Below are 14271 nucleotides of genomic sequence, written 5' to 3'. Positions count from 1 at the left end.
TCAGGATGGACTAATTATCTCAAGCTGTTGCCACTTTCATCAGAAGAGTATTTACCTTCTGAAAAATGCCACCAAAAAAAAAAAAGGCAAACAGGTCAGGTCAGAAGTGATCACTGTGTAGACTTAGTCTCATGGTCGTCTAAGAAGACACATTACAGTTAGTGAGCAAACCCCGTACACTCACCATACTCACCCGTTCCAATACCCATCCCAGCAAGTTTGATGCAACGTACAAATGCCTGAACACTGGGATGTCTGCACTACATAATTGTTGACCATGAGATGTTTCTTAACCACACATATTTCACTGCTCTAACCCTAGGTAGATTGTGAACTCACTTCAAAATCTAGAACTAGGAGGTTCCAGCAGCTACCAGAGACATGGCTTATTAGTTCAAAATTATGTACACATAAGTCAAAAATATTAAATCTCTAAATAAAGATCCTGAAAAGCATTCAGAAATGGCTTGTGACAGGTAATTGTTTAAGCTATACCAATCAAAGACAGTCTCAGAGCCACACAAATGCAGAAGCCCAGCAGTCCCCTGAGGTGGAAATTCTATTGGACCAACCCACCAAAATGGTCGCTTTAAAAGACCCCAAATTTCTCCAACGTAAAAACGTCACATATTCTTCCTTAGTTTCTGTCCTTTTTATTCAACCGCAGCAGACAGACAAAGCTGTTGACTGCACCCTGTTCCTTCAAGTCAAATAAGCCAAATAACTAAGTGGACAACCAGAGCCAAGTGCTAAGTTTGGAGACAAATGCAAAAAATTTACAAATTGGCCCCACACAAATATGTATTAAGAGTCATAATGTAGAATTGTTAACATAAATTAATATTCATATTCCCAATATCACAAAACAAGGTATATTACTGAGTAGCACAAAGATTCCAAACAAGTTAATTTTAAAGATTTTATAATTGGCCACCCTCAATTTCAAACAGCTTAGGCAACAAATATGTACCATATGAAACAGGGCAGTGTACTATTGAAAAGACAAAAAATAGCAAGTGCTGGTGAGGATGTACAGAAATGGAAACCTTCCTACACTGTTGGTAGGAATTAAAATTCGTGCAACCACTGTGGGAAGTATGATGGGGATTCCTCAAAAAACTAAAAATTGAAATACCATTTGACCCAGTAATTCCACTCCTAGGAATTTAACCAGAGAAAACAACATCCCCGATCCAAAAAGACATATGCACCTCTAGGTTTATCACCACTATGTGGAATAGCCAAGATATGGAAGCAAGCTAAATGCCCATTAATAGATGAATGGATAAAGAAGACGTGGTACATAGACACGATGGAGTATTACTAAGCCATAAAAAGAAAATTAATCCTGCCATTTGCAACAATATGGATGGATCTAGAGGGTATTACGCTCAGTGAAATAAGCCAGGCAGAGAAAGATAAATACCATGTGATTTCACTTATTTCTGGACTATAAAAACAAAGCAAGATAAAATGAACAAAGCAGCAGTGCACTCACAGACATTTGAGAAGTGACTAGTGGTGACCAAGGGAGAGGGGTTGGGGTGGGTGGGTGAGGAAGTTGAGGGGGATAAATGGGCACGATAATTCCCAATCACAGTATAAGTTGGTCACGGGACTGTAGTACAGCATGGAGAATATAGTCAATGATTCTGCAAAATCTTTCTATGTTGATAGACAGTAACCACACTAGAGGAGGTGAGCATTTAATAATGTGGGTGACTGGAACCACTGTGTTGTACATTTGAAAGATTGTGTATCAGTGATACTTACATTTTTAAACAAGGGGAAAAAAAGCAGTATACTCCTAAATTTGAATTAGAAATATCACTATGAACTCTTGATAAATTATCTCCAAAAAAAAAAAAAAGGATTTCCTAGCTCTGTCCATTACAAAAGCCTATAAACAATGACCAACCCATTAGCAATGGGCATGCTGGCACAGACTGTGGTCTCTAAATCCCATTTCCTATTACAAGAAACCAGCATCTTTGGGAAGAAAACATACCAGGTCTGGGGCAGGAAATATGTAAGATGAGCCTAAAACATCAGTCCATAGCAAAAAGCAAGGAAGCTTTCAGAAACTACCAGAGCACCAAGGAGCCAGCTGAAATGGGCGCCCACTGGACAACTCTGGGACAGTTTGGGCATCAGAATAAACGATGCTAGTAACAGACTACAACTCGTTTACTAAAATAAGAATTCACGCATATATACTGAAAAGAAAAAAGAAAATCAGACAAAGCTTCTTCCTGCGGCAGAACGCTAATTACGTAATGCCAATTCATATAGAAAAACCAAATGAAACTTTTATCACGGTTTTGCAACCATCAAACAGTAACATTTGATTCTGGCTTACTAAAGCTAGTAGCTCAAACTTTGATGAAAGAAAAGACATTAAGGAGATCTTAAAGTATCATCTCCTCACATATTATTTATCAATTAGAAAGAAAAAGTAGTAACTGCAGAGTGGAGAAACCTGGCAGATACTATCGTAACCAAGGGATCAGTGTTGAAGTCAGTATTCTCGTTATCTATTGTTGCCTAACTTCTACAAAAGGGAATGGCTTAAAACAATTTATTACTATGTTTGATGGTTCTGCAGATTGAGTGGGCTCAGCTGAGATCGCCCACACAGTTACAGTCAGATGTTGTGTGGGACTTATTTTCATCTGAAGGTTCAGTATCAGTTTGGTTAAATATCCAACATGGCTTCATACTCAGTTTCCTGGGGGCTGGAATGGCCGGAACGGTTGGGTGGTAGCCAGGCATCTCTCACCAAGCCGCTAACCTGAGCTTCCTTACAGGTTGCAGGTCTCAGTCAGACTTCTTGTGGCGGCTGCCTACGCCTAGAGGGAGCATTTCAAAGGAACAAACATTCTGAAGACAGCATTCCAAGAAACCAAGTCAGAAGCTGCAAGGCTTCTTTAAGCCTAGCAGAAGAAACACGGTCACATATGCCTCATTCTATCAGTTACCAAAAAATCACAAAGCCAATGGACACTCAATGAGAGGAATATGTGAAGCCATGAAACTTGGTGATACGGTTCACTGAGGAGCTTAGAGACTCATCATCAGTGATGACAAATATGTGCCAGTGATATGTGATCTATAATAGGAAACAGATATTTGGTTTTTGACCCCTGTTCCTGGCACAGAGCTCCTAAATCCCTTGGAATTTTCAAAGTAAAGAGAACAATAAAGGTGTCTTTTGTTGCTTAACCAGGTGACTTTGTACCGCAGCTAAGGATGGGAGCTGGTTGCTAGTGGAATCAAACATGTAATTGAGAGGGTTGGAACTTCCAGTCCCAAACCACTACCCCCATCTCTGTGGGAAGGGAGGGGCTGTAGGTTGAGTGCAACCAACAGAGGCCAATGATTTAATCAATCATGCCTACGAAATGAAGCCTTAAAACCCCCAAAGATGGAGTTGAGAAAGCGTCCAGGTCAGTGAACATGTGGCGATTTGGGGAGAGTGGCATGCTCTGAGCGCACAGAAGCTGTACACCCTCGGCCACAGTTTCCCCTATGCGTCTCTGCCATCCGTTGTCCCTGAGTTATATCCGTTTATAATAAACCAATCCTCTAGTAAGACAATCACTCTACAGGGACTGGGGGGCGTCCTTACCCCACTGCTAACACAGGGCCTGCAAGTGAGCACAGGACCAGGGAGTGCCTGGGAATCATGAGCCAGGGAGCATGGGTCTTAACTGCGAGTCTTACATGCCTCCCAGGTTCTTGAACACAGCAAGCACATTCGGGTGCCAGCATGTATTTTATTTCTGTAAAGCGACAGAAGAGAAGGAATCTGGAGCAAGAATTAACCAACTGTACTTTTATTTCTCCATTTCGGGACACCGTCCATTTTACTGCTAATTTCCATCACTTTTGGGAGGGAGTGGCGAGGCCAATGCCATGTGACCTAGCTCTGGTCACAAACTCAGATGGAAGGTGTCCCCATGTGTCTACAAAACAGCAACGCACTGAACTGGTAAACTGTCCAAACATACATGGGATACATGTCATACAGAAACAGACGATGAAGCTAACCGCCCTTTCTATGAAAAGGAACAACAGGGGGAATCACACCAGAGGTAACAGAGACCCACTTCCATGGGGTCGGGGAGAACAGGAGCCCAGAGGCTCCAGCCCACGTGGCACAGAACCTGCGCTCCTTAGAGTGCTGGCTGCTCTCTCTCCTAGGCCAGAGGGAGAAGGGGCCTGACTGCATGCCCAGCAGAAGCGCCTGCCTGACGGGGGCTTGGCCTGGGCCTGGCCCCCCTCTGCTCAGGGACCCTGTTCCTCATTGGTCCTAGCCTCCTCAGATGGGCACAGGAAAGGGCCTATAGGTGTGCTAAGGAGCCTGAGCAAAAACTGCTGGACCTGCACCCTGCTGGCCTCTGCGTGGGCCCTGGGGCCCCAGAGCAGATGGAAGCGAGCAGGATTGCTGTCGGGAACCTGCTGGTACTCCAGGTACTGCTCCTGCACCCAGACCCTGGTGATGAGCTCCCTGGGCTCCCCGAAGATGCAGTGCTCCCTCCCGGAGTACACCCCCCTGGCACTAAGTATTTCCCACATATACTTCTCTGGGATCCGGCCCCCCCACAGGAAAATCTTGCCCAGGAGCAGCGCCAGGAGGCCGGTCTTGGGGAGGCGCTGCTCTTCGGTCACCCCATCCCAGGTGAGGCCCAGGGTGGGGACCAGGACATAGGAGTGGCTGCTGGGATCTACTTCCTTTACATCAATGCCGTAGGTCAGCTCCAAGGACAAGGAGGCACGGCTGAGGATGTCAGGGAAGTGGTCCTGGTGATCCTGGGCGACCAGCTCCAGCATCTCTGCCTTCGTGGTCGGCTCCTTGGCGCGGTACTTGTGGAGCAGGAAGGTCACCAGTTGGATCTCCTTCCTGCGCAGCGCATCTTGGAGAGAGGCCCTGGCATCCCCTGCGGCCTCGTCCCCATGGCTGCTGGAGCTATGGGCGTGGGGCTCACTTCCCAGGGTGGCTGGCCCATCCTGAGACGAAGGCTGGGCCCCTTCCAGGCCCTGGGCTTCGCTCGCCTCCTGCTGGGCCTCCTCCAACAGGCACTGCACACTCCTCGCGCCCAGAGGCATGCTGACGCTGCTCAGGGGAATGGCAACCTGCAGGGGTGACGGGGGGAAGTGGGCACCGGGGACCCTGGGGCTCTGCTTTGGGGGTGGGCTCCTGCCTCCCAGGGGTCTCCCCTGCTGGGCGGGCAGTCTGTCCATGCACAACCCAAAGGATGAAATGATGGGTCCCTGGTGGTGTGCCAGCCGAGCCCGAGGATGAGGGACTGGAGGCTGAGGGGACCCGTCCCGTATGCAAGAGCCCTGAGGACACATACAGGTCGGGCGCCCCACCTTGTCTCCTGGCTCAGCCTGGTCCTCCATGGCTCTGCGACCTCAGGACAGGTGCCGCAGGACTTCAGCTGCCGTTTCCTGATGTCCCTGCCAGAGGACACGAGCAGGCATCTCAGGGTGAGGTCCGCCAGCCCAGCCCTGGGCGCCCCGTGCTGACAGGAGGGGTGGGCCTGCCTCTGTGAGGTCTCTGCCAGGCCAGGGAAGGTTGCCCCCTCCTGGCTCGCTCAGGGTCCACACCCCCCACGGATGCTGGCCTGAGACAAAGCTCTTGGAACAGGGCACACACGCCCAGAAGGGATCAGAAGGAAGTGTGGGGACCACGCGTACCCAGGCCCGGCCCAGGGCTGGCGATGCTCCTGGCATGGAGAAGCCTGTCGGGGCCTGGGGTGCTGTCTCAGCTGGCCTGGGTCCAGGCGTCACTTACAGGCCCTCCCCTCCCTGAGAACACCGACCCAGACATGAGGAGGGGCTCAGCCTGACAGGCACTGCTGGGATTTCCCAGGCCTCACAGCAGGGCCGGCCCTCTCTAGGTTCTGGGCATCGGGGTATACTCCCTGCTCCCTCAGGGTCCTCACCGTGATATTGGCAGGACCCCAGACTCCTGCATCTGTGGCCCCGCTGCCCCTCTTTAGATCTCCTGACCCGGGGCACTCAGACCAAGGTCCTCACCTCCCTGAGAACTCAGAGACATGTGTCATGAGGCCCCACATGCACACTCCGTGAACCCCAGCAGGATCCCAAAGGCTGCCATTAGGGCCGGCCCCTGTCCTGGTGGGGGGGCTCTCGGCCTCCCGTAGGTCATCCCTTCACCCCTGCCGGGGCCTGCGCTTCCTCCCAGCCCCCACCGGGCATAGTGGGCATCTGCTTAGACTCAGACCTCACGACCCGGGGGACTCTCCCCCTTCCCGCCCATGCGACGAAGGAGCGTGTGACTTAGGCCTTCCGCTCACTATTCATTCCAGGGCTGAGGAAAGAGGACAGCTGGACTCTCCGGAGTCCTTTCCTTTCTGAGTTGGGGATGGGGGTATGGCCGGTCCTCAGGGATGTCCTCACACTGACACGCGGCACAGCCTGGGACTCCTCCCTCTGCTGACATGACGGATCCCAGACCACCAGGGTACTCACCGTCCCCGCCCATGCGGCGGAAGGGGGAGCCTGCCTCAGACAGCCAGCCCTGCCCGGTCTCTGCACAGTCCCTCCTCCTTTCCGGGGAGCCAACCTTCATGCCCTCCATCCTGCCGAGGCTACTCTTCCTGAGTCCCGGCAGATGCCGGGACTCCTCTCTGGCGGGACCTGGCTCAGCTCCCTCTGCCCCCTCACGTCGCCCCTCAGAACAGGGCCCACCTCCCTCAGAGGCAGAGACAGAGGTGCCAGCGCACCCCTTTAGGCCACCCCTGTCCCGGGTCTTCAGGGATCATGCCGGCAGGGCCGATTTCACGGTCCAACCCCTCTGGCTGGAGTGGGAGTCCCCTCAGCGTCTTCAAGGGTTTCCTATTTACCCCTGGCAGGGCCTGCAAAGATCCCTTCTGCTAACGTGAGGACGCATCCTGCAGGCCAAGGCCACCTTCCTGTGACACCCGTCAGGAGCAAGTGTGGACGCCATCACTCCTCCTGACACCTGGCCTGGCCTCCCAGGATGGACCTCAGGGGCAGATACGCTTGGGGTCCCCCGTTTCCTAGACAGGGTCCTTTCAGTCCTCACCCACGTTCCTGGGCACCCCTCTGTCCACCTGAAGCCACACTCCTCACACCACGGCCCTCACCTCTGTAAAGTCCCCGCGGCAGGGGACAGGGAACACCTCATGTGCTTATCGTGCTCTGGGGCCTTCCAACACCCCGCCCAGGGGCCCTGCTGCCCTACCTGTTTGGGGTCTACAGTCCATAGGTGTTCCTCAGGGTCCTCACCTTGCCTCCCATTTGGACCCGGTCCTCCCCTCTGCCGACCCCAGGACCTGCTCCTTATGCAAGTCCCCAGTGCCGTGATACCCGGATGAGGAAGTCAGGGCCAGCTGCATAGGTTCTGAGCACCCTGGAGCTTCCCAGGCAGGCTCTTTTCGGGGGCCCAGGATCCCTCAGTCCTGCCGCGGGCTCCTCATCATGACTTCCCAGCAGGGCCTGGGCCCTCCTGTCCGATGACCCGAGGGCCTGCTCCTTAAAGCCAGTCCCAGTCCCTCTGAGGCCCGGAGGAGGAAGTCAGGGCACACCGCGTGTAATCACTCCGCCCCAGGGCCTCCTATGGCTGACAGGCAGGGGCGGCTCCTCTGGGGCCCCTTCCCCTCCTCCCTCAGGGTCCTCACCACAACGCGCGCACGGCCTGTGATCCTGTGAATGTTGATGGGGGCCCGTCCCCTCAGACCAAGGCCCTGCCTGCCCTGAGACACTCCTGGGTGACGTCTGCGGCCGTCCCAACAGGTCACTAGGCCCAGGAGTTCCCAGGGCGATGGAAGGCAGGGCCTGAGGTGAGCTGCAGGGGCGCCCTCGGCCCTCCCTCCTGGCCTCCCGTTGACCCCCGGTGGGTCTGTGCCCCCGCCCTCAGCCCACCTGGGTTCCCTCCTCAGACCAAGGCCTTCCCTCTCACGATTCAAAATGGCGGGAGGGGACATGGGTGTGGCATGTGGGAGGCGGAACCCAGCCTGAGGACCCTCCCGGGGCCTCCTTGGGCGACAGCATGGGCCCCCTGAATTCTTGGGCGGGGGCCCTCAGGCCTCCCGTGCGGTTCTACCTGGAGTCCTTGTGCGTGACCTGAATCCGGCGTCAGACACTGAGGCCGTCCCGTCCCTCAGGCCTCCCAGTCGGAAGACTAATGACATCACATCCGGAAGCTGGGTCGGAGCGCCCCCTGGAGGCTGCCGGGTGGAGCGCACAAGGATTCGGGGGCGGGGTGGGGGATCCTCGCTCCTCCCTCTGGGCATCCCTTAAACCCCGCCTTCTCCCACCTGCTGCAGCTCACGAGGCCCAGGGCTCTGCCTCCCCAGGTCCCTAGTGGATGTGGTGCGGTGGTCGGATGCGGGGAGGTGGGGCAGTGGGGGGAAGAAGGGGAGATGTGGGGGGCCGGATGTTGGGAACATGGGGGGAGGTGAGGGTGCGGGTGTCGGGAGGTGGGGGGGGTGGAGGTGGGGCTTGTGGGAGCTGGGGGTTGTAGGGAGCTGTGAGGCGGGGTGAGGAGTGGGGTTTGCTGGGGGTGGGAAGTCAGTGGATGGGGGAGATGGGGGCAAGTTTGGGGGCGCGACAGTGAGAGGTGTGGGCAAGTGTCTGTGGAGAGATGTAGTAGTGAGGCGGTGTCCAGGTGGGGTTGTGATAGTTGGGGGAGTCAGGGAGGGGTGCGGGAAAATAGGGGTTGCAAAGTTTGGGGACAGGAGGTGGGGTGGTGTGCAGCAGGGGGAGGGTTTTGGGGAATGGGGATTTCGGTGGATGGGGCGATGCGGGGTGGAGGGAGGGGGGAAAGAGGCAGTGGAGAGGGGTAGTAGTGAGGTGGAGTGATGGGGTGGGGGAGGTGCGGCAGTGGGGGGAGCGGTGGGGGTATATGTGGGGTGGGATCTTGGTGCTGGGAGAGTTCTGGGGGGGTGTCAGCAAGGGCAAGTGGGTGGGTTGGAGGGAGCTGCGGGGAGGGGGGAGGGGTGGGGGGAGCTGGGGGCTGGGAAGTGGATGGGTGGGGGCGTTGGGGACCAGTGTATGGGCGCGGTGGTCAGAGGAGGGGTGGACGGGGCCGTGGGAGGTGTAGTAGTGAGGTGTTGTTGGGGTGGAGTGAGGTAAGTGGGGCAGGCGGGAGGGTGCGGGAAGGTAGGCGGTGGGAAGCTGAGGGTGTGGGAGTTGGGGTGGTGGGGGACGGGGGAGGGCTGTGTGGGGTGGGAAGTTAAGTGGGAGGGGGTATTTGGGGTCGGGTGTCGGGGCGTGCTGGTGGGAGGTGGGGCGGAAGGGATGGTGCAGAGGGTTACTAGTGAGGTGGGCTGGGTTGCCTCGGTGCCCAGCCTGACGACTGTATCCGGAGGACCATCCCGGAGCCTCAGGGCTGCTGGCGCGTCGGAGCCGGTTTCCATGACCACCAGCATCCAGCGGCTCCAGGAATCGGCAGCTGAAGTCCTGAGGAACCTGTTGTGAGGTCGCAGAGCCGCAGAGGCCCACGCTGAGGTGCGCAGACTGGGGGAAAAGGACCAGGAGCGTCAGGAGCTACAGAGTAGCCAGGAAAGAGGGGGCCTGGAGAGGCTGGACTCGGCCACAGGGCACTCACTCAGTGCCAGTCCCCACGGTGTGCAGCAGCTAGGCAGGGAGCACAGGGCCAGCACACCACTGGGTCAGGGAGCCTTTCTGTGATAACAGCCAGAGACTGAGAGGGCTTTGCTGCTGTCCTTTTGCTTTCCCTTTCAGATGAGAGATGGAAGTTACTAGACAGTGTGTGCATCAGTTCGGGAGCAAATGCTCAGAGGATGCAGAAATGGAGAGGGTCTGGGGCAAGCATGTGGCTGACCTGCCCAGGACAGGCAAAGGGCCCCAGTGACTGCTAGAGGAAGGGGCGGGAAGGGACGCCACGCAGACAGGCAGCTACCGGCTACATGGGACCAAAGAGGGGCTAGCTCGGTGCTTCCCACCATGCTCCCATCCTCCTCCTCCAGAGGAGTCTTCTCACACATCTTTTCCTGAATTACCATCCCTCCTGACTTCTGCATACCTCTGGTAAGGGCGGGCGGGGGGGATGCAAGAAGTGGCTGACTGTGGAAGGCTTGGGGAAGTGCGCGGAGGGGAAGTGGGCCCTTAGGGCGACTGTCCGCCCAGAGTCACTGGGGCCTAGCAGCCATTCCCACCTGTGCCCTTTCCCCCGCCGTGCCAGAGGTGAGGGATTGCTCTCCTGGTCAAGGCCAAGCCCTTCCTGGTGCTCAGGGTCCTGTTCACTCTGGTTCCCATAGGAACTTGCTCCCTCACCCTCCCTGTCTATAGTGCCTTCCTCTCAAGCTTCCCATACGATGAGCCACTCCCCAGCTCCTATGCTGCCTCCTAGCCCAACTGCGGGCTCCTTCCTCTACTTGAACCTGCACAGCTCAAACCAAACATCCCAGCATCTGTCCTCCACTCCACCTGTCTGTCTAGGCTGGGGGCCCTCAGCTTCTACGTGGTTTGGTGCCCAGGCTTTGGAGTCACGCTGGCTGAAAGGGGCTCCTGGCCCTGCCTTCCAGGAGTGGACAGGAACACATTACCTTCTGGAAAACAGGGACGGCGACTACACCTACTTTTCAGGATGGTTGTGAATCTTTAATAAGATGCCAGTGTACGTGAAGTGCCTAGCCCAATGCCTGGCCTGTGCTACGTGTTCAATAAATGTGATCTGCAATTGTTGGCATCACTAGTATTACTATTGCCAGTACTGTCTTTTTTATTCATCTATGTATCCCCTTTATCTAAGCAAAAAGGGCTTAAAGCTAGCCAGTGAGCAGCTGAAGTGCTGCTGGATCTGGGGTCTGAGGTGGTGTGGGGGTGAGTTTTCTGTGTCAGTTTGGCTGGGCTATAAAGTAGCCAGTCATCGAATCAAGCACTGATTCAGGCACCGTCTTTAAGTAAAGGAGGTCACCCTTGACAACATGGGTGGGTCTCATCCAATCAGTTCAAAGGCCTTAAGAGCAAAAAATGAGGTTTCCTGGAGAAGAAATTCTGCCTCAGGACTGCAACATCAGCTCCTGCCTGCCGGCCTGCCCTAGGAATTTCAGACTTTCCAGCCCCCATGATTGCACAAGCCAGTTCCACTACGATAAACTTCTCCCACCATCCTATCAGTCTGTTCCTCGCGAGAGGGCTAGTACAGGTGGGTAAGGAAAGACACGGAGCCGGCGGAAGCCTGACGGCCGGGGTAAAAAGCCCCTGTTCTTGGTCAAGGAAGAGAAACATGATTATTGCCATCGTGTTTTGTCCCCTCACACACCATGACCTAGAGTTAATGGTCAATCTAACAAAGGGCAAGAAATCGACAATACCATAACCCACCAAGAGATTTTACTTTTTACAACATTCTTGAATATATGAACTCTCACCTCCAGTGACCTGTCATGTCGAAAGCCCCAAACACAAGCTGCAACCGAAACCGGGGAGACAAAGAAGAGCGGCATGAGGACCAGCAGCCAGAAGTGGCTTCCTCTCTCGATCCTGTCACAGACCAAGACTTCGAACATCAACAGGAGCAAGTGGATGCCCACTGCGATTAACATGGCTTTAAACTCCACACACGTTTCTCCTTCTGCTCTAAAAAGGGACATGGAAAAAGAAGAAGACACATTCAGTTCCGAATTTCCATGCTAAGCAAGCAGTCCAGGGCAAATACCAACTTCTGTTGATATGACGAACTACATTTGTAAATTTGACAAAAAGTGAAGGGAAACCAGGTAGAAAGGTAACCTGAATCTTTCATAGACAAGCTTTCAAATATCAAAGAACTGTTACATGACAACACATGAACATTACAACCAAACCACACTTAAAGTGTTAAGTGTATAAGGATATTCTCAGAGGTAATAGCCAGTAACTGTTTCCCTGACGGCATATAAACACTTCTGCTCATAACTTTAAATTCAACGACTTCCACAATTATTCAAGCTGATTGCATTACTGCTAAAAACTGACAAGCATCCCTTAAGTCTCCTCATCCTCATCTCCTAACGGATTAAAGACCACGTAAATCACATTCCATGCACTACTATAACTCCAGCTTTATGAACAAGCATGGGTTATACTTCAAGAATATATGGCAACTATTGTCAGGTGCTATTTCCTTTCTTTTCCATTAGGATGAATTAACGCCTGCAGATCAAAGAGCAGTTAAAATTGTTCTTAAACTAAATCAGTTTAATTAGCTGTTTAGGTATCATAAGCATGAACTTAAGAGATCAGCAACTGAAAAATAATAAGGCTACTATCAGGAAAATATTTAAAAATGCATTTGGAAGGCCTACGATGTTTCACTGAAATAAAGATGAACACGTATGATGTATCCTTTTGGTGACAAATACACCTGAGTTTAGGGCACACTCCTCATCTTCCAGGTGAAGGTTTCGAATAGTCCCCCAAGCTCAATTCTGCCCCACCACCCCGTTTCCTTTCTGAAGTTCCAGTCTCTGCGAGGGAGAGAGGAGAGAATCTCAGAGGCCCCAGCAGCACCAGGCTGCACAGCGGAGGGAGCCAGCGCCAAGATCATGGACCGGCTGAGGCATCCAAGAAGAAAGGCACAGAGGAGTTGAAGGTCAAGTTGCCCCCCGCTACCTGGCCCCCGAAGGCTCTGCTCTCCTTCAGAGCATCTGGGCTCCATCTTTCCCTGTCTCGGAGACTCAGCGGCAAGCTACCTCCCCCACACGGCTAAGAGTCCTAAGACCCAGGACTAGGAGACTGGGAAAGGGGAACCCCAGTTCCAGGGCTGGAACAGAAGGGCAGAGCCCTGAAGACCAGAAATAAAACTCAGGTTTGTAAAATTGCTCCTACAAACACGACAGTTCTATCCTTCCTAGTCCAGTATGGTGTAACAGTTCCGTATTTTGGATGCCTTTCGGATTACACAGGCTTTTGTGGGCTGGCTAGGAACTTAAGCACCCAAAAGAACACTTTTTTTGGGGGGGGGTAGGTGGAACGCCTATCAAATACCTAATTTTTAAAAACTCAGACCAGAACTCAGTTTGCCTATATTATAGTTCTTATAAAACCCCAGCTAGGTAGAAATGAAAACAGTTCTTACTTTATCAAAAGTCAAAAACAAGGCATCACTGCCTCGGGGTAGAGACCAGTGGGTTTTATAACGCACTATTACCGATACTGGGGATTTCGTGCCCAGACTCCAGTTCCAACCGAGGCTCCGACAATGACCATTAACTTCCACAGCCATATTGGAGCAAAAACAGCCCAGTAACTCCACTGAATGATGCCATCCAGACAAAGGGCCAGTAGCACAGAGAACAGCAGCAAACAGGCATAGATGAGGAATTTACTAGGAGAAAAGTAAAACGGTTAAAGAGGATTCACTTTTATAAATATGTGATAATGAGTTGGGGAGTAGTAACAGCAGAATTTTTCAGCACATGAAATGAGGCACCAGTTCAGTTATTTATTGAAAAGTTCTATGTAGTAACGCTGTGTTAGGGATAAGAGAAACATCCGTTCCCTGCTTTCCAGGGCTGCCTGGTAGGAGGGTGTCCACACAGAAACATAATCACAATGGAGCCTGTTATGTGCTGGAACGGTGCTAGGGCAGAGGGAGATGGGAAGCCAGAGGAGGAAATAACACAGGTTCTGTGTGAGGGCACTGGGAAGCAGAGAGCTGACGACCCTGGAGCTGGTTCCAGAGGATACATGGGAAGCTGCCAGACTGGAAAGGACATGAGACGAGGAAGCATTCCAAGCAGAAGGAACTAGCCATACCGTGACATGGAGACTGAAAAAGGCTGACGTGTCCAAGATATGGTTAAGTTCTGGCTGTGACTAATTATTTCATTCTGTTTTTAAAAAGGCAGCAGCTGCCATGTTCAAATACAGTCACATTCTGGTACATGTATTATACTTTTCATGACTGAATAAATCACTCTCTTTCTCTCTCTCTCTCTCTCTCATACTTCACATGAAAAAGGGACTTTCTGAAGAGGATGTTCACATTCATTAGAAATTACACTGCTGAGGACATCTATTTCCAGCTTTGATGCAGTAAGAGGAATGGGGTTTTCTCCTTCCCATCTTAAACAAGAAACAGCAAAAGACATGAAATACTTTTCAGACACTAGGCAACAGGCAGCGGAGAACCATGATGGCAGAAAGAAAGAAAACGAAGGACGTAAACTCTATTTCCCCAGCTCACTGCCTGGAGCTGCAGGAGTTCCCAGGCTGCAGCAAGAAGGTCGCTAAAACCCAACTTACTGACAATAACAGTAAATGCAA

At 52.7% G+C, this 14271-nt stretch overlaps 1 protein-coding gene across 7 annotated transcripts; it reads right to left on the bottom strand.

Moving 5' to 3' along the window:
- Positions 1–3820: 3820 nt before the first annotated feature.
- LOC130681899 (melanoma-associated antigen 11-like) lies at positions 3821–14271 on the bottom strand. Of its 7 annotated transcripts, XM_057495675.1 has the most exons (7): positions 13154–13259; positions 11394–11596; positions 9312–9465; positions 8099–8222; positions 5704–5814; positions 5377–5463; positions 3821–5136 (listed from the first exon to the last, which is right to left on the bottom strand). In XM_057495675.1, exons 6-7 carry the CDS (start codon positions 5404–5406, stop codon positions 4288–4290), a joined length of 879 nt encoding a protein of 292 aa, XP_057351658.1. In that variant the 5' UTR covers positions 5407–5463; positions 5704–5814; positions 8099–8222; positions 9312–9465; positions 11394–11596; positions 13154–13259; the 3' UTR covers positions 3821–4287. The 7 variants fall into 7 exon arrangements, 2 of the variants coding, with proteins under 2 accessions (XP_057351658.1, XP_057351657.1); XM_057495674.1 differs by lacking the exon at positions 5704–5814; XR_008995169.1 differs by lacking the exons at positions 3821–5136; positions 5704–5814 and having other exon boundaries at positions 5442–5463; positions 8099–9465; positions 11394–11601; positions 13154–14271.

Source organism: Manis pentadactyla, chromosome X, assembly GCF_030020395.1.
Source record: "Manis pentadactyla isolate mManPen7 chromosome X, mManPen7.hap1, whole genome shotgun sequence".
In the NCBI taxonomy this organism is placed as follows: domain Eukaryota; kingdom Metazoa; phylum Chordata; class Mammalia; order Pholidota; family Manidae; genus Manis; species Manis pentadactyla.
The sequence above is the reverse complement of the archived record's forward strand: the minus strand, read 5'-3'. Positions and strand labels throughout refer to the sequence as shown.